A 19,722-nucleotide genomic window follows, 5' to 3' on the forward strand; every position below is an offset into this window, starting at 1 on the left:
TTGGTAAAATGGGTAATTTGGTATCAGTCACTCTCAGCAAGGGTACTTCTACCATACATTTATTATGTGGACTGGAGAAACTCAGGAGCAGCAACCAGGTAAGTTATTTGTTGTTCTTGCTTCTTCTCCTCTTCTATTCCTTCTTCTTTTGGCCCCATTTCCTGCTTATAGCTGGGGCTGGGGAAGATTCCCTTTGGGGAGGCTCTGTCTAACTCATGTAGGCCTGTACATTATAATAATAATAATAATAATAATAATAATAATAATAATAATAATAATAATTATTATTATTATTATTATTATTATTATTATTATTATTATTATTTTCACTGCAAGTGTATAACATTTTCCTTAGGGGACACTCTGTCCAAGTGAACAAAGCATACCCAAGTTTCTAAGTTTATAGACTTTGGCCATAGAGCTAGCAGCACTTATTTAATATTTCAAATTTTTATTGATGTGTCCTTGTGCTTGTAATTTAACCATTTCAATAAAATATAAATTACTTCTATGTTTTTCTACTAATTCTCACATTTTTCAAAGGAAAAAAAAACGGTGCCTCTCTTTAAACAGATGCACAACTTGCTTAGCACCTCTTGCCTCAGGCAATTAAGAGCCCATGAGCTTTGTTTTCTCTTTTCACCCATGATAACACTGAATTAGGATCCTCCAGAGATGACTTTTTTCATGCAAAGATTTAAAAATCTTAACCTAAAAATGAAATATTATTCTTAAATTCAACCAAAACCACAATTTTGTCTGGCACTAGTCTTCATAAGTGACAACTGACAAGATTACAAGACTCTCTGTAGAAAGAGTACCATTACTACAACCTATTAATAAATGGCATAAATGTACTAAATACAACAACAATTATATACTCCATATGAAATCATATTTTAAAAACTGACAAAGTAATATGTAATGAATAATAGTAAAAATAAAACAAAATAGGATGCACATCACAGTCATGCACTCAAAATATATAGAATTCCAACTAACCTTTTAGAACCTCGAAAACCATGTTGTTTAAGTGAAGAATAACTGTGCCTCTTCCTGATAACAAACTTTCAGGTGCACTAAAAAGATTACACACATAGGAAGCGGCATCTTCTGATAACTGCTCAGTGCAACAAAATACAATTGTAAGTTAATCTTGTTATTGAGCTAAGCACCAGACAATATGAGCATGGAAGTTAAGACAACTAGACAAGAATAAAAGGGCATTGATATTGTCCTCCAAAAACTGAATAAAGAATCGAAAAGGCAACCAACTGCTCCCCATAAAGTAAGAGAGATGGGATAACGACAAATAATTAATGATAACATGCAGTTAGCCTACATGGAACCAACCCCTCCCACATGATTGTCATGCTCCATTGGGGGGAGGAGCATTCATGACTTAATCAAAAAGGCTCCACAACACTAAGAAAAACAGCAAAACCGACTTAAATAAGTTGCAATCTGATAAGCTAATTATCAGCCAGAACTTACATAAGAATTTATTTTTAAGCTTTTTATGCCAATCCTTTGAAGAGGAGAGAGAGGCTATCCAAGTACAAATGACAAGATTCAGCCATAGTTGTCAACACCAAATCAAACCGTGGAATCCCATGAGATGTTATTGAATTGAAACTTGAATCACAGGATTCAAAATAATTCCCCGAAAAAATTGGGAAATTTTCAGAAAAATCTGATTTAAAGAGAGAACTAATTTCCAAACAATTTAATGCATTACCATTAACTGAAAACCATATAAATAAGGTTTGGAGGGTCCTACATCAATACCAATAATATGATATATTATTACATAAACATCCCCATAAGGAGTAAGAGTAACAACCAGAAACTACTAAGAAAACCATGAAATCAAAGACACCACCAAATCCTCCAAAAATCACCTCCATCTGAAGCTTCAAAATGAGAGGAAATAAAGGCAACAAACGGAATCAGATTCCCCTAAATATTTTAGGAGATAACTCAGTTTGAGGTTTAGGAAAGCAAAAGCTTGAAAACACCCCCAATTCTTGTCAATGTAACTCAAAAGAGCAGCAGAGGATCTTTAAAACCCTTAGACAAGCATGGAGGGGTTAAAGAAAAGGAGAGGAATGGAAAAAAATAAAACAAAAAGGAAACCAAGAAAAAGAGTTATACTGTGACCGAGTTCGAATAGCTTCCAATAAGTCAGGCCAGTCATTATCTTTAAGAAACGCATGATATAAGCAATTATAAGACTTAATTGCTAAGATGTGACCGAATCAAGTCATTCCAACCAGAATGTGACCCACGAGGTGAATCAGATCAATCTAAAAAGAGGGTCAGCCATGATACAACTTAGACCTACAAATGAGAAACCCTCTAAAAGACACATGAGAGAGAGAGAGAGAGAGAGAGAGAGAGAGAGAGAAGAGAATATAATTACTGCTGATCTTTGACATTTTCAACACCATCATTGTCAAAAGGATAGGAAGGATAGAAAGGGGAAAGTGTCAACATTGGCATCAAATGAAGAAGACAATAGTGCGGACTTTGTATCACCATTGTCATTCATCTAAGAGGGACCTGACAAAATCTGAAGGTAGTAGTTCCATTAACTTTAGAAAGAGAGAGAGAGAGAGAGAGAGAGAGTCACTGACAAACAGGTAGAAATAAGAAAACTAAGACAAAGGTTTCACTTCCATTGATTCACACTATGAAGTTTTAATACTTTTTACATTGTTTGCTTTATTAATACAAGCAGAAACCATCAGTCAAGCAGGTAGAATCACAGTCCACCCATCTTGTCGAAAATCAAACATTGGTTGTTATGCTGAAGCATCTATTAGGCAAGCTTTACAGACAAGCACTTCAGAGCTTACATGATACAATGATCTATAAAAACCAACATAAGTAGAAAGATGCGGTAACCAATGTTTAGGCTCCAGTTATCCTTTATAAAATTTACATATAACTTTACACTAGCAGAGAATGTGAAGCATCAAGCAATTCATCACCTTCTCCCACATAAATTGTGGCATTGCAATGAATATGGTTAAGATGGTGCATCCAGGACGGATATAACCCTCCAATTCTACTGGCATGCTAGCCAACCACTGGAATATCTGCAAATCGGGATTGCATCATGTGTTAACCAAATTTCCTTATCTCCAATTGAAAATAAACATGCATTTTCCTGTAAATACTAAACTGCAATTATAATCCATTAGAAATACTTGGTGCCGAAGTCGTCTAGGGAACTCTGCAGGATTCCAGTCATAAAGCTTGAACGATATCCGACCTGTTGGACACTACAACCACATAATGAATCATTATCTTTAAAGCTATGTGCGAGATCCTAACAAAGCAATCCAAGAAACAGAAAAGACCTCTTGAAACCTAACATATCAATCCATATGGGATGAAAGAAAATGGGGGCCCAGAATGGCAATACAATTGTAGTTTAATACCTACCATAGATGAATAAGAACTCTTATTGTCAAAAAAGGATGAAGAAATAGCACATTTGGAACCATCTTTCCCTCTGTCCATATAGGTATCACCAGAAACCACATTTGAGACACCACTATCACTCTGGATATTTTGCGAACTAGGAGCTGAGCAGGGTGGGGAAACCTGCCCACCTTCAGTTTCCAAAGATACTTCTCTGCCCATTACTTGGTTGCTCAAGCATAAACTATCTGTATCAATAACAGAAACAAACCAAAAGTTACAAAACAAATCACCCTACCAATTGACATGTCTTGGAAGATAATGAGGACAAAGCATAAGCAACACAGATATATCTCCATAGCTTTAGTTTTCTCAACTGCCCCACATTCCCAATCTATAAAAGCAACTCAAACTGAACATTACTTGAGAGAAGCATGTTACAAGTTTATCTGACAAAATTTAACATGTCACTGGAGCCCCACTCTTTATTGCTTCTTAGAGTTAGACAAGGAGATGGAGTGGCATCAGTTTTAGTTGATATACCTTTATCTGCTTCTCCATCACCACTAATGTCTTCAGCAGGCAGATCGTCTTGAGTTTCCTTTTCAACTGCACCTTTTCTTCGCCGCCTCTTGTTATGGCGCTCTAGTTTTCTCCTACAACTGCGTTTACCTTCATCAAAGTCCGACAAGATATGAAACCTTGCAACAGAAACCAATGTCAGCAAAATATAAATAAGTAACACAAGCAGACTGCTCCAACATATAATAGTCCTAAAAAATGAAGCACATTTCCTCCATCTCTCACCAGGAAACAAAACACAAGCAAATCAAACGTCTACTGTACCATCATAAATCTCAAAACCCTAGTAAAAATAAAAATTTGGAATGACTACATCAACCTAGAGATGTCCCAAATCTCTCTCTCTCTCTCTCTCTCTCTCTCTCTCTCTCTCTCTATAAAAACTCGCCTTATGTAACTCTGAATTAATCAGAGAAAGAGATTCAGAGTACAGGATTTCCAAAATCACACAATGGTATCTTTAGCTGTGACCTTCAATGAAAAACACTGAACCAAATACAAACCTTGCACTCTAAAGTATCCACCGAGCAGTTATCACATAAGTAAAGCAAGTGTTACAGCTCCGATTTTCAGAGCAACAACATAGAAACCAGCTAAGATAGCCAGTGATTGCTAATTTGGCGTCACAAATAAAAGATGATTTTCACAAACGTAAAAGTTAGGAGGGGTGAAGAAAATATGGATCAAAGATAAGAACTTCAGCATGTTTTGGGGAAATCATAGAGGAGGAAGCATTTCCAACCCCGTACTGACTCGATCAAGCCAGGAAATGTGTGGCTTCAGATATGAGGAAATATGTATGTAATGATCCAACATCACTACATGTTTAATGTCCCGTGGAACAACGTTTTGAGATTGCAGATAACTCGTTTGTAATCATCACCAAGCTGTAGTTCAGTAGGGGGCCAAAGTATTATATTATATAAACAAAATTCCATCTGCAAGATAAATTATGAAAATTAATGGCAGTTTCAGCACAATAACTATTGGCTTTCATTCAGTTCAATTATTCATTAAATGCCCCAAAATGTCTCTTGGGTTCTTCTACAAGACACATTCCATGATCAAAAATTGAAAATTATTCCCAATAAATAAACACAGACAGCATAATTGCGTAACAGCGGAGAGAAACTGGACGTACTTGCCACACTGCTGACAATACCGCTTAGACATGCCATCAAGAACAACAGAAGTAGCATTGGCGCAGCGAAGGCAAACACGATGACGACGATGATACCCTTTGAGTTCACTAATATCGGTCTCGCAACCAGGAACCTGACATCGTGCAGTCCCCACTGCATAGGTCCTCGTACGTTTATTCCCCACAGCAGCTTCTTCCTCGTCCTTCTCATCTTCCTCAGGGCACGAACAAGGAATTCGCCCAGCCAAGAAATTCGAACACGTCAAACGAGGGTCCCTCTTCCTAACCCGATCAGCAGCACTATCCGATCCACTGTTCGACGGCGGCTCGGAAACGAATTCCGGAACCGGAGCGATCGGGTGTGTTTCGGAATCCCAAGACACAAGAAGTTGATCATCGACGGTGAAATCCAGAAGACTTCCCCATTCCCATGTAGTGGAGACTTCCTCCGATACATGAGGGATCTCCATGGGAAACGAGACTGATGGCGGAAGGTCTGCAATCGCCGCCTGTGATGGTGGTGGTTGTGAGGATTGTGGAAGCTCCATTCCGGAAAGGATAGGAACCCTAACCTAGAAAGAGGTGGATGGAGTGGTTGAAGCGAGCTTGTCGGGGGAGGGGACACGATTGACAGCTCCGTCGACGGTTGACAACAGCTGGTGGGTAGAGACAGAGAGAGAGAGAGAGGAGAGAGAAAATTAGGTGGTGGCCGGTGGCCCGAAATCGTGAAGACGAAGACTAAAAGAAGAGAGAGAAAATAAAGTTAGGAAGGTCGTGCAGTGAGATGCAATTATTAATGGGCTAATATGATAATGACATTTTCCAAGAATCTGGATATGTGATTAACGGGTGCAAAGTGTTCAGTAGTCACCGTAGGGAGGAGGGAGATGCTCACTCTCAAGGTTATTCTGGTCATTTGGGCTCAAATCATATATAGAGAATATTCCCCTGTCGAATTACTGAAATACCCTTAAATTTGGGAATTGGCTGTCAACATGCTGGTCTCAATCATGGTCTAATAAGTTCCTTCCAATTTAAGACTTTTCACTATTTTCGTTTATTTAATTAATCGAGTCGAGTATAGGAAAGCATGAACATGTTTTTATTCGGTGGATTTAGTTATTAAATTGTAATCAGAATAATCAGGGCTTATCGGGCTATAAACAGTCAATTTAAGTTGCTTAGTACTTTAGCCTCATCTTCATCCCGTAAAGACCAAGAAAATCTAGTTGCTTTTTTTTTTTAAGACTAATAATATTATTGTTAGTTTGAAACACCACAACAATCGAAGCAGCACCAATTCCTGACTGGGAGACCATCAAGCTGCTACCTTGCATAAAAAACGTTTGATTATTAATCAATTAGTGCTTGAACTCAACACATTTAACAATCAGTCGAGACTTTAATCGGTCAATTTAGATCGAGCTTACTGGTAAGGGTCAACTTTAGACACCACTAGTCCCTTGTTGTCCAGGTCATGATTTCAAAAAATTGAAATCTTGATTCAAAACAAGCCACATCCAATTGTGATTATGAAATGAATCTGAACACTCATAATTACCGATTAGGGTTTTTTGAAATTAAATCACTAGGTTTCAGATACGAGAAGCTAATTCTAGGGCTTTTGAGTCAATTCCAATCCGAATGAAATCGAAATCAGAAACACCAATTCAACCCTGATTCCGAGTTTAAAATCCTTGATCTGAGGACAAGCTTGTAAAGTAGTTTCCACCTTGTTGAGTGAGAATCAAAGACTAATTCATTTTGATTCAAATGGAAGTCAAATAAGGCCCACAGGCCCAACACTTAATTATAATGGACAGTAATTTTTGCCTGTATTTAGCGGGAAGTGATCTTGGAGCAACCAAAAAATTAAATGGGTCCATTAGCAGATATTTGTCCACTACAGGCCGGGCCATATAACTTATACCCTGGTAACAGAAAAATATTCATAAGAGTGATTCATCATTCTCTTTTTTCTATCTTTTCTATTTTCCTTTTCCCTATCAAAGCATTGTTGAAACAAAAGTTAGGTGGGAGCATCACAATGCTATGTTTGTCTAATGACATGTGGTATGCTTCAATTAGATACTCCCCACATAAGGTGTGTGGAATTTTATGTCCATCAAATCTTGTCTAAATAATAGGCAAAACAATGCTTCTTGACCACGCGACCCTTGCACCCAAACACATGAGAAACCCTCTAAAAGTTTAGCCTCATCTTCATCCTGATTAGTTATTAAATCGTACTTGGGATAATCAGGGCTTATTGGGCTATAAACAGTCAATTAATCTGTTTAGCCTCATCTTCATCCCCTAACGATGAAGAAAATCTAGTTGGTCTTTTTCGAATACTTATAATGTTATTGCTGGTTTGAAACATCACAATGATCGAAGCAACACTGATTCTTGACTTGGAGACTATCAAGTTGTTGCCTTGCATAAAAAACGTTTGGTTGTTAATCTGTTAGTGTTTGAGCTCAACACATTTAATAATCAGTTGAAACTTCAATCGGTCGGTTTAATTCAAGCTTACTGGTAGGGGTCAACTTTAGACACCGCTAGCCCCTTGTTGTCCAAGTCATGGTTTCAAAAAAGTTAAAATTAGATCGATTGAATAAGTCGATTCGATTTGAAACTAGTCACATCTAATTCTGATACTGAAGTGAATCTGGATACTTGTAGTTTTCAATTTTAGGGTTTTTGAAATCAAATCACTAGGTTTCATATATGAGAAAGCCCATTCTAAGATTTTAGGGATCAATTCTAATCCGAATGGAATCTAAATCCGGAAACAACGATTCAACCCTAATTCCAAGTTTAAAATCCTTGATCCGGGGACAAGTCTATAAAATCTCCAGCTTCTTAAGTGAGAAAGTATAATTCCTTTACACACACACCCAAAAAAAAAATCATTTTGATTCAAATGAAAGTCAAATAAGGCCCACATGCCCAACTCTTATGTTATTATTATGGACAATAATTTTTTCCAAATGGGTCGATAAAATCAATTAGTAGATATTTGTTCACTTATATGACGGGCCTTATACTTGATACCTTGATGACTTAGGAAAATGAGTGATTCATCGTTCTCTTTTTTCTATTTTCCTTTTCTTTATCAAACCATTGTTGAAAAAAAGGTTAGGTTTTTCTTATTCGAATCATCGTTTTCAAAACTTGGTGACCCGTACAAGTCTTATATTCTCCTCTCCCCACCCTTTTTTTCTTTTCTCTAAACACTTGACCTTCTACTCCAATTGCTAGTGATGATAGCATGGCTTGATGCTCCTTCGATGCATTCTTAAGTAGTAAAACCCTTCTCCAACCAGTGGCCATGAAGACGATTATCTGAGGATCTGGCATTTTAGTCTTGCTTCAATGTCAATGTTGACAACTACATCAGCCACAACAATAGCAGAAGCAAAATCCAAACGTGGGAGCATCGCAATGCTTTGTTTGTCAAATAACATGTGGTATACCTCAACTAAATACATTCTGGTCACGTAACCCTTGCAACCAAACACACGAGGGGCGAAGTGATGCCCCCACCCCTGTGAAACACAAATACCCCACCCCCTTGTTGATGCTTAATTGTACCCCCTCATTAACCTCCCATTGGTGCAAGGGTTGTGCAACTAGAGTGTTCCTCTCCTTTAACCCATCGGATAATGCTTATTAGGGGTGAACATTTGGCCATGACAGCCCAAACCTGCCCTTAGCCTAAACAAGGCTTGGGCTAAGATTTTTTAATCCTAAGGGCGGGTTAGGGTAGTGCTGGCTGGCTGGGCCTGGGTTGAGGCCTAGGCCCAACCCGATCCGGATTTCAACCTAATTTTTAGATAAGGGATAATCTGTAACCAAACTTAATTGCCCACAAGACGCGCATAATACAATTTACAAACTAAGTGTGATGAGAGTTTTCTCTCTAATTTCCCCCTGTCTCTCTCACTCACTCTATTGTTTTATTTATTCATTTATTTATTTATTATTATTATTATTAATGTATAGAACACAAATGGAAAAAACAAGGGCAATCATGGTTAACTCAAACCCGGGCAAAATCAGGGTCAATTAGGGTCAACTCGACACTGCCATGGTCAATAAGGGCCAGGTTGGGTTGGCATGAACCCAATAGAGTTGGATTGTGCCTTGAGGTAGTTCCACATCGGTTGTGGGTGATTCAACTATCATGTATAAGAGCCACAAGAAGCTACCTCACTTCAAGCCAATTGGCCATTTGATGGATTTTACAAAGTGCTCAAGAGAAAACTTGTGTTCTTCTCCACTCATTTCTAGTGTAAGACCATTTTCTGAACCATTGACACCCTCCAATTTGAAATTAGTATCTAGGTTTGAAACTTTCATAGGTGAAAGCTGTTCATCTAGTTCAAAAGCATCATCTGGGCCTCTATCCTTTTCCACTGCAGAATCACTGTCTATGCCTCCAGCCTTCCCTTCTTTCTCATTATCATTTTCCAGATCATTGGCACTATCAAATTAAAAATTCAAATCCAGGTCTACAGATATGGATGTAAGTTCTGCATCTAGGTTCATATCCTCATCTAGTTCAAATGCATCTCGGCCGCTGTTCTTTTCCAATGCAGAATCAATCTCTATGCCTCCATCCTTCCCTTCTGTTTCAATATCATTAGCAGAAGGCTTTATAACTGCTGTACACCCTGCTGATATGGCTCTTATCAATGGTTCCAGTGACACTCCTACCTACAAACACCTTATGAGCATTAACTTCTGCTACCACTGAGCTCTACCTAGAACATGGAAAAGCCAAAGTAACAACTCACTGAGGGGGAAGTTCCAAGCAGAGAAAATTAGAACAAGCCCAAGAGGTTCAGTAGAAGCCAAAGAATATCCACTGCACATTAAAATTCATGTCACCAACCCAACTAAATTCATATTTGTGAAACATAAGCATGACATGTAACATTTTATTCAATGTCACAAGAATTGCTTCTATGGATTAAAAGGGCATCGCAGGAGGCTCCTGCCACTGCGGGGGATTGGGGAGGTCACAATGTATGCAACCTTACCCCCGCTTCGCGGAGAGGGTAATGAAGCAACCTCACCATTGCACTGACGCCTGCCCTCTAAGGACTGCTTCTATGGATAATTAACAAAAATTATGAAACTAGATTTCAACATAGAACACAACAATTTGAAACCTGAAACCAATCAATGGTCCTAACATTCATCTACCAATGTCATCCTTAACAGATTGAACCATTCAACCCAGTTAAGGAACCAGGTCGATCAGCAAAAACCAACGATAGTTCAACAACAAAAAACTAGAAATTTTTAAACAAGATCAAACTGAAAATTATTAAATGGGATAAAAAACTGAAAATGAAAGAACACAACATCATGGTCTGAATCAGGATAGAGAAAAAAGATATGCAGATGAAAAAGATATTATATTTAAGTTCGTTTTCAGGGGGAAATGACTATCATTATAATATGAACAGCAAGATACAGAGTTCAACATACAGATCAAAGATTGCCAAACTAATATGCTGGAAAGAGGACTGGTCCTCCATTATACATGCAGCAGAACTACAGATCAAAGATTGCCAAACTAATATGCTGGAAAGAGGACTGGTCCTCCATTATACATGCAGCAGAACTAGGACATATACATACCTTGAGAGGATAACTGTAGTACCCCAACATATTTCCTAGCAGAGACATAGCAGAGATGGGTTCTATAGTCACCAGATAAGGAGTAAGGTACAATAGTGTCCATTGTGTGGTGTGTTTGAAGCAACAATGGGGAAACTGATTATCTCAGTTCCACTTGTGGATCATACCAATGGTCGAACTTGATTCACATACTTCCCCAAATCCCAAAAGAACATTGATGTCTAGGGGTAGTACTCGTGGACAAACAATGCAACGGATGAGAATCCCAATATTGCAGCAGCGACCACCAATCACAGAACAACCAAGGTACCCACATGGCAGGGAAAATTTTTCTAACTAAGAGGATCCGAGCAAGTTACAGGGAATAAAATTATGGAAAATGATAGCTAACCTTCTGGTTTTAAACCCAAAACATAGAGAACCCAGCATTCTAAGGCAGCAAGACCCTCAACTGGGGCTAAGGAAGAATTAAGAGAGAGATAGCAGAATCGATGAGGCACTGGGATCATAGCAGACATCCTCATCTCTTCTTACATGCTAGGGCAGAATGAAGGGCAAAATCGAGAGACAGCATAGCTTACATGCTAGGGTAGAATCGAGAGAGAGATAGAGAAGAGTAACAATTGTGCAAATCGTTCTTCATTTAAAAAGAGCAATAATCAAACCAAAGAATAGAGCATCACGATCAAATAGAAAAATCCATAGAATACCTGTAACTTTTAAGCAACAACAACCGATAACAGCAGATGAAGGACTTGCAACAGCAGCCGAGCGGAGAATACAAACCCTCGATGGATTGAGAAGGTCAAGAGACGTGTAGAGCAGTGAGGTTTTGGTCGTGAGAAAGAAATCCTCCCTCTATTTGATTTTTCAGTGGGAATAGTTTCGCTGAAAAGAATCGGACTATGGATAGGTATGCCGCCGATATCAAGTATGCTAACGGATAGCACCAATAGGAACACATGATGGAGTATCATTCAGGAAGGATATGAGGGTCATTTCAGAAAAAGGGAAGAAAGAGATAGACACAATGGATGCTATCATACTTGATATCGGCGGCATACCCAACCTTATCCCATAAGTAATTGATCAAATACTACAGAAAAAAACACCGTAGTATCTAATCCGATTAAATACTACGGAACGTAAAACCCATCGTATATAATCTCATTAAATACTACAGAACAAAAACCTGTCGTATATAATCCCATTAAAAGCTTATTTTTAATCATATGCTACGGAAATCTGTAGACCATAGTATATGCCTAAGTATATACACGGATCTCTTAATACTACAGGAAATTATTACCATAGTATATACTTAACTATATACTACAGGAAAATGTTACTGCAGTATATACTAAATATATACTACGGGAAAATGTTACCGTAATATATAGTAAAGTATATACTACGGGAAAATATTACTGTAGTATATACAACTATATACTAGGAAATTTTTTTACCGTAGCATATACTAAACTATATATTACGGAAAAATATTACCGTAATATATGTTATCAATTATTACGGGATTTATTTCCCGTAGCAAAAAAAGTGTAACAATTGACCATTTTTCTTGTAGTGTGGTTTAAGATGGAAGCCTTAACATTCTATCAAAGTGGATACGTTGGGCTTCTATCGATGATGTATTCCTTACTCAATCCATGAAGACAGAGCCATAAGAGTCCTGCACGTAAGGGAGAGTATTGGGACCCTTAAGCCTAGCAAGATAGAGTTGGGCTTAGGTTGAGTTTTAAGGACCTAAGATTGGGCTAGGGTTTTTAAGAAACCTAGCCCAACCAGGGCCCGGCCATGTTCACCCCTGACACTTACGTTTAGAAGATCAATTGCAGCAAATGCCAAGAAAGAGAACATGTGGCTTGAACCTTTCGACTTCGGAGATGACCCTGAAATGGAATTCGGCTCACTGATCACTGAAGCTAAGCAAGAAGAGGACACAACCCATTTAACCCGCATAGGGAATCCTTGTTTAATAAATTTCATGAGGGTTTAGAAGTTATAGCCTCTCGTGTTCATACATGTATACAAACACTTGATCTTTAATTGTTTAATGAATCTATCCTTAGTTCATGTCTACATAATATGGATATGATATGTCTGGTAAAGGTACAAATGTTGCGACCTGATAGTTAAGTAATCGAAATAGTCTTTTTACATTCTCGAGGCAAGGCTGCATAATTCTCGCCCTCTCGGACCTAAAACTTATGATTTCTTGCTTAACTACTTTTACATAAATTTTATAATGAAACTTCAAAATTGAATTGAGATCGATTCAAGCATTCTCTTGGTAAAGGCATGCAACAATAAAGTGGCAGAGTTATATTTAATTGGGCCTTAATCATGTAATTATAAACATGTTGCTGCCGAAAATCCATATGAGCTGATCCTACACAAGCACAGAAGGCAGAGGCCCGGAGGTTTCTCCGGGATTAATCCTCCGACGCCCAAGTTAGAGATCGGCCACACAGTTCTCTCCAGGAGTAATGGTGTGAGTCTTTTTACTTACCTTCTTTCCTCCTCTCGGGCCCTCTCTTATAGTCCTTAGGGTTTAGGGTTTCTCTTCTTCTTAGAGGAGTCCTCCTCGGGTCTGCCTCCTTTCCTTTTCGAGTCCTACCCGGATACGTCTTATCCCCTTCGAGGGGAATATTCTCTTCACGCGGTTGGCGTGGTAAGAATCCTTGCGGTCTCCATCAGGTGGGCGGCACGTGTTCTTACCCTGTTGGGCAATCAACTTGGCCGTATCAGTAGCTCCCTTACTCCTATCAGGAGGCTCTTCCTGCGGGAGTAATCAAGTTTTTCATCACTTTCTTTCCCATCCATGTGTCGCCTAGGCCTTATTCTTACGACATCGGCTTTCGTGCCACCCGCGACCAAGACCTTCGATCAGGCCCACTCAGCCCTTGCCTGAGCCCCCAACTGAGGTGTGACCTTCGATCAGATCAGCTCGGCCTTAGCCGAAGCTCCCAACCGAGGTGGGGACCTTCGGTAAGGTCAGCTCGGCCTTAGCCAGAGCCCCCTACTAAGGCGGTGACCTTCGGTCAGGTCAAGTCAGCTCGGCCTTAATCGAAGCTCCCAACCGAGGTGGTGACCTTCGTTCAGGTCAGCTCGGCTTTAGCCTGAGCCCCCAACCGAGGTGATGGCCTTCGATCAGGTTTGCTCAGCCTTGGCCTGAGCCCCCAACCGAGGTGATGGCCTTCGGTCAGGTCTGCTCGGCCTTGGCCTAAGCTCCCAACCGAGGTAAGGACCTTCGGTCAGGTCGGCTCGACCTTTTCCTGAGCTCCCAACCGAGGTGTTGACCTTCGGTCAGGTTGACTCAGCATTTTCCTAAGCCCCCAATCAAGGTGAGGACCTTTGGTCAGGTCGGCTCGGCCTTTGCCTGAGCTCCCAACCGAGGTGGTGTCCTTCGACAATAAGGAAGGTCCTCTTCTTATGCTGTACTGGCTTCTTAGTTGGGTTGACACTCAGATGGTGCTCTTTTACTTCTCGGTCTATTCCAGGCGAAGACGTCAGAGTTGTTTCGAAGGAATGAGATGAGTTTTTCTCGTTATTGCCTTGGCATTGTAGTCCCGACCTGGAATTGGCGAGTGTTATCCCCCTCTTCGGCTTCAACCTGTATCAGCTCCTCAGTCGGTTCCCCCCTTTGATAACTGGTGTTGTCGCACAGATCTTCTATTGGGAGCGCCTCACCCACCTTTTCTTTTCCCCATAAGGTGGTGGTGTAGCACCTCCGGGATGCCTCCTGATCTCCTCGACATTCACCGACACCGTTCTTGGTTGGGAACTTCATCTTGAGGTGTGGAGTGGAGACGACAGCCTTTAGCAGGTTTAAACCAACTCTCCTTAGTATGGCGTTATACGCCGAAGTAATGCCTACTACCGGGAAGTTGATCATTACCGTCACTTGGCGGTCTCCGGTGCTGGCTCTTACTGGTAACTCGATCGATCCCTCCACTTTGACCAGGGCACCGGAGAAGCCCTGCAATGGGTGTTCGACCTTCTTCAGCTTTCCCCCATCTAGGCCTATTTTTTGGAAAGCCTCATGGAATAGGATATCAGCTGAACTACCGTTATCCACCAAGATCCTTTTTACTTTGCAATCGGCTATGGTCATGGTGATTACTAGGGCATCGTCGTGTGGCTTGTGCACTCCTTCTAGGTCGTCATCTGAGAAGGAAATAACCGTCCCCATCCTCCCCTTCTTGTTCGACCATTCAACCATATATACGCTTCTCGCATATGCTTTTGCTTTCCTGGAAGAGACTGAACTTTCTCCAATGGCTAAGCCTCCACAAAGTCATTATGACCCTAGTTAGGATTTTATGTTCATCTCGGAGGTGATGGTCAGCTTCCTCGGTTGTCTGGTCCCCTCGTCGTTCCTGATTGCCTTTGCGGGCCGGTTCCCTTCTTTCATGGTGGACTTTGCCATCTCTACCGTGGTTATCCCTGTGGTCATTACCGTCTTGGGCATCCTCCTTCTAGCGGTCTACGAATCGGCCTAGATATCCTCTTCGGATTATTGCTTCTATTTCCCCTTTTAGATGCCAACAATCTTTAGTGTCATGGCCGTGGTCCCTATGGAAGTGGCAATATTTGTCCATATTACGTCTCTCAGGGTGTCGTCCCATTTTCCCTGGCCACTTCATGGCTCTGGCATCCGAGGAGTCCTTTATCTGCATTAGCACATCCGTTCGTTTCTGGTTCAGGGGTGCGTATCTCTCAAACTTTTTCGGTGGACTGGTTGCCCGACCACGTTCGGACTTCCGTCTTTTGCCTTCTTAGGAAGGTTTGTCCTCGGCTCCAGAGATCCTCTTCCTTCACGTCTTCTCCTCACCTTCTTCATTGGCTTGGAGGGTTTCTTCCATCTGGATGTACTTATCACACCGGGCCCTCAACTCAGCTAGGTTCCTTGGTGTATGCTTCGCCAAAGACCTTTTCAGCTCCTTATCCTTGACACCTCCCAGCAGGGTTGTGAACTCTTCTTTCTGGTCCAGTCCTCTTATCGTAATCTTCTCTTGTTGGAAGCGCTTCATGTAGTTTCGCAGTGATTCTCCTTCATGTTGCTTGACGTTGGTCAAGTTCAACATGGTCTTCTGAAGGGGTTGGCTACTGGAGAATCCCTTCATGAAGAAGTAACTTAAATCGTTGAAGCTGTGGATCGACTTCGTCGGCAACGGTTATACCATAGCCTTGCCGCTCCTCTGAACGTCAATGGCAGGGTGCGACACATGATATTTTCTGAGACTTGATGGAACTGCATAGCAACCTTGAAGCCTTCTAGATGATCGACGGGGTCCCCAGACCCGTCGTTGGTGTCATACTTTGGCAGGCGAAAGCTGACCTGGAGCGGGTCCCTCATGACCTCATCAGCTAGAGTCGTGTCATTAGTGAGGTCTGGTTCGTGAGCTCTCGTCTGGTTTTCTGCCACCTTCCTGATCTCGTGTTTCAGGTCCATGATCATCTTCTTCAACCCCGAGTCCTCGTGCCTTTGTTCGTCTCTTTGGTGTGGTTCCCCATGCCTGGCCCCAGTGGCACGTCGCGCTCTTTCTCTGGGTGCGGGACTTTCCCTCATTGCTCGATTTTGGATATTATGACCGGACCTTATCGATCCTGTACTGCTCTGGTCCTCGTCTCGAACTCGCTCGGGCTGGATATGGGGGCCTCGCGGTGCTCCGCCAGTCTTCTGAGAGACAGCTTTGGAGACCTCCTTCATTGCCTCGGCCATTCAGTCATATTTCTCCTGGAGGGCTTTGAACTGCTCCCTTGTCATATATTCCTGCGCTCTAAGAGGGGGTGGAGGATGACTATCTCCGCGCACCGAATATCCAGCCCAACGCTGGTCCCTCGCGGAACCTTCCCGATCTTCGTTTCCCCGTTCTTCTCTGATTTTCGTCGAGGGAGGGAGCCCTCCTGAAGGTTCCTCCCCCATGTTTATGTTCAACGCTGCTCTAGTCTTCTTACGATTGTAGGTTCTCCCCACCATTACTATCGTTCCCACAGACGGCGCCAATCTGTTGCTGTCGAAAATCCATATGAGCTGATCCTACACAAGCACAAAAGGCAGAGGCCCGGAGGTTTCTCTGGGATTAATCCTCCGACGCCCAAGTTAGAGATCGGCTGCATAGTTCTTTCCAGGAGTAATGGTGTGGGTCTTTTTACTTACCTTCTTTTCTCCTCTCGGGCCCTCTCTTATAGTCCTTAGGGTTTAGGGTTTCTCTTCTTCTTGGAGGAGCCCTCCTCGGGTCCGCCTCCTTTCCTTTTGGAGTCCTACCCGGATACATCCTATCCCCTTCGAGGGGAATATTCTCTTCACGCGGTTGGCGTGGTAAGAATCCTTGCGGCCTCCATCAGGTGGGCTGCACGTGTCCTTACCCTGTTGAGCAATCAACTTGGCCGTATCAAAACACAACCTAAATTATCTTGTTAATCTATTTATGAAAAATGGCCCATGGAGCTAAATTTATTCATCCTCTTAGGGAATGAAAGGTCTTACAATCACAATAAGTTCCTACTAAAAAGAAGATTGCCAACCTTCATTGAGAATCAAATGACACATTTTTAACCTTATAGGTTGTTCCATTCCACTTGTTCACCGTGGGGGTGTGAGAGGTGGGAGAAGGCATTAGGAGTGTATTTTGGGAACATAATAAAACCCTATAAAGGTTTGTGAACCCTATAATGGTGAGGATGAACTCCTTGTTGTAACCCGGTAGTCACTGAGAGGGGGGTGAATCAGTGAGTCCAATTCCGATCCCCAAAAACCTGTACGATGTCTGACCAAGAAAAACTTGAAATACCTGTCCCTGTTTGCACACAGTCGCATACACACTCAGCCTCTCATAGGTACTTCTAAGTGTATATACCCATTCCACATTCCACGCACTTCAATATAAAATGAAAACAATAAGCACCCACAACACAGGATTTTTACGAGGTTCGAAAATTTGCTTACATCCCCGGAGTAGTTCTTGTAAAGGTTTCGTACCTACTCAACACACTACTTTTGACTGCACCCACAGTTGGGAGTACCCACACCCAATTTTCTTAAGCCGAAGCTGAGATGGTACTCATAATGCCGGTACAATGTGTAGCACCCACTACACAGGAGCACCGACTCCTGGTGCTTAGCACCCACTAAACACTCAATAAAGAATACAATAAATTTGAGCTTATATCAATGCCCTACAGTTAAGCCTTGCCTATCAAATACATCCACAACTAGCTAGCATGGTTACAGTTCATCCACAACTAACCTAGCATGTTAACATTCATCTACAATTAACCCTAACATACATACATATTATCATACATGCATATAATGTAAATTATAGGGTTAAAAAATCTCACAGCCCTTGTCTGTTGTTAGCAGAGTTGTCTCAGAGCATAGTCTCTACACACTGAAATCCTCAACTCCCCTCTAGAGTAGGAGACTTTAATCTTCAAGTAAGCTCAACATTGCCATGGCATCTCACAAGTCTTCTTCCTTGTCCTCTTGCACTTTAAAGCACAAATAGAAAAACACTATCTTCTTTTCTCTTTTCTCTTAGCTTTTGATTAATGAAACATCAAGAACACTCAACTACCTTCTCAAGCCCACTTTAATGGAGTAAAGACACTTTCTATCAAGCAATAAGCCTCATTCAATGATCAACCATCAAGAGTGAAACTTCTCATACCAAAACCATAGTCTTTCTTCACTTAAAACTCATTTTTCTTGCTGTCATACTGTAGGGCTTGAAGAAACAAAGAAGTAGCAACTTGATTCACCCAAATCCGAGTTAAAATGAGGGAGATATGACCATTTGAAGTTGGAGCAATGAGATATCCTGAAATAGAATCTTCGTAGGAGTGGTGTAGGCTACACCGGCGGCACACGCAACAGAGGCACACATCTGGCCGTAGATCTCATCAAAAGGTATCTCTTAATATGAACCGTCCGATTAAACCAACGGACAATCGATTTAAACCATTAGATTTGAATCTTAAAAGTCAAAGATGACGTCATCATGACATAGGCGTTGACATCGTCAGACGCGTTGTCGACCACGGATTGGCTGGTACTGACATATCACATGTGTATGTTGCTTTTTCATAAAGCACTAATTAGTGCTTTTTCATAAATCACTAATTGGTTTCACGAAAACACTTATAACTTTTTCATACGATATCCGATTGAGATGAAATGAAGTGCGTTGGAACCGTGACTGGACGCTCCATGACTTTCCAGAAGACCTAATCATCTGACTTTGTCATATAAAAAGATTAAAATGCCCCTAGACCTTTTCAATGATGCATTTTTTTCATACGGAAACGGAATGCGATGAAATTAGAACCGTTGGAAAGATCGAATTTTTTTTGTATCGTTACATGGAGAACACTTTAAAAAATTCATCTTCAATGTCGAAATTGCCCTCTACTACCACAAATATTGTAACTTCTTCATACAGTATCAGAATGCGACAAAATTGGATGCACTGGACTAGATAAATTACAATCTATATTTTTCATAGAGAAATGATCTTCAAAAAATATCATTTTCACTATTGAAAATGCCCCCGAGCGTAAATAGGCCAATTTTGCCAGTTTTGACCCAGAAACCCGCACCACATACTAAGGATGTATCAAACCATTCCATACATACCAAGCGGATCTGTTATCTCATCGGTGACATTGGACAATGTCATTTCATCATTTCCATCCATGTCACCCAAACTGGCCACGTCATCATCGCCAAGTGGCCTAGTTGCCAATAAGGACAACTATAAAACAACACTCCTTTCTTATTTATAGGGACGGGAAGGAACTCGAGGGCTAAGGAGGATTTCCAAAGGGAATTTCTTGGGCATTGTTATACCATTGCCCTCAGTTAGATGCATAGGTTGATCTAAGGGTGC

At 41.1% G+C, this 19,722-nt stretch overlaps 1 protein-coding gene and 1 long non-coding RNA gene across 5 annotated transcripts; both read right to left on the reverse strand.

Annotated features, from left to right (window-relative positions):
* Nucleotides 1–981: 981 nt before the first annotated feature.
* Nucleotides 982–5,946, reverse strand: LOC122092087 (squamosa promoter-binding-like protein 7). Of its 4 annotated transcripts, none has more exons than XM_042662400.1 (6): nt 5,153–5,944; nt 3,973–4,130; nt 3,451–3,677; nt 3,213–3,287; nt 2,994–3,101; nt 982–1,120 (listed from the first exon to the last, which is right to left on the reverse strand). In XM_042662400.1, exons 1-6 carry the CDS (start codon nt 5,698–5,700, stop codon nt 998–1,000), a joined length of 1,239 nt encoding a protein of 412 aa, XP_042518334.1. In that variant the 5' UTR covers nt 5,701–5,944; the 3' UTR covers nt 982–997. The 4 variants fall into 4 exon arrangements, 1 of the variants encoding a protein (XP_042518334.1); XR_006144093.1 differs by having other exon boundaries at nt 1,001–1,120; nt 3,213–3,277; nt 5,153–5,945; XR_006144092.1 differs by having other exon boundaries at nt 1,001–1,120; nt 3,188–3,287; nt 5,153–5,945.
* A 3,396-nt stretch (nt 5,947–9,342) lies between these two features.
* On the reverse strand, nt 9,343–11,682 carry LOC122090517. The gene is made up of 3 exons (XR_006143664.1): nt 11,518–11,682; nt 9,955–10,025; nt 9,343–9,874 (listed from the first exon to the last, which is right to left on the reverse strand). It is a non-coding gene; the product is annotated as an uncharacterized LOC122090517 (long non-coding RNA).
* Between the last annotated feature and the right edge of the window lie 8,040 nt (nt 11,683–19,722).

The sequence above is a fragment of the Macadamia integrifolia genome, chromosome 10, assembly GCF_013358625.1.
Source record: "Macadamia integrifolia cultivar HAES 741 chromosome 10, SCU_Mint_v3, whole genome shotgun sequence".
Taxonomy (NCBI): domain Eukaryota; kingdom Viridiplantae; phylum Streptophyta; class Magnoliopsida; order Proteales; family Proteaceae; genus Macadamia; species Macadamia integrifolia.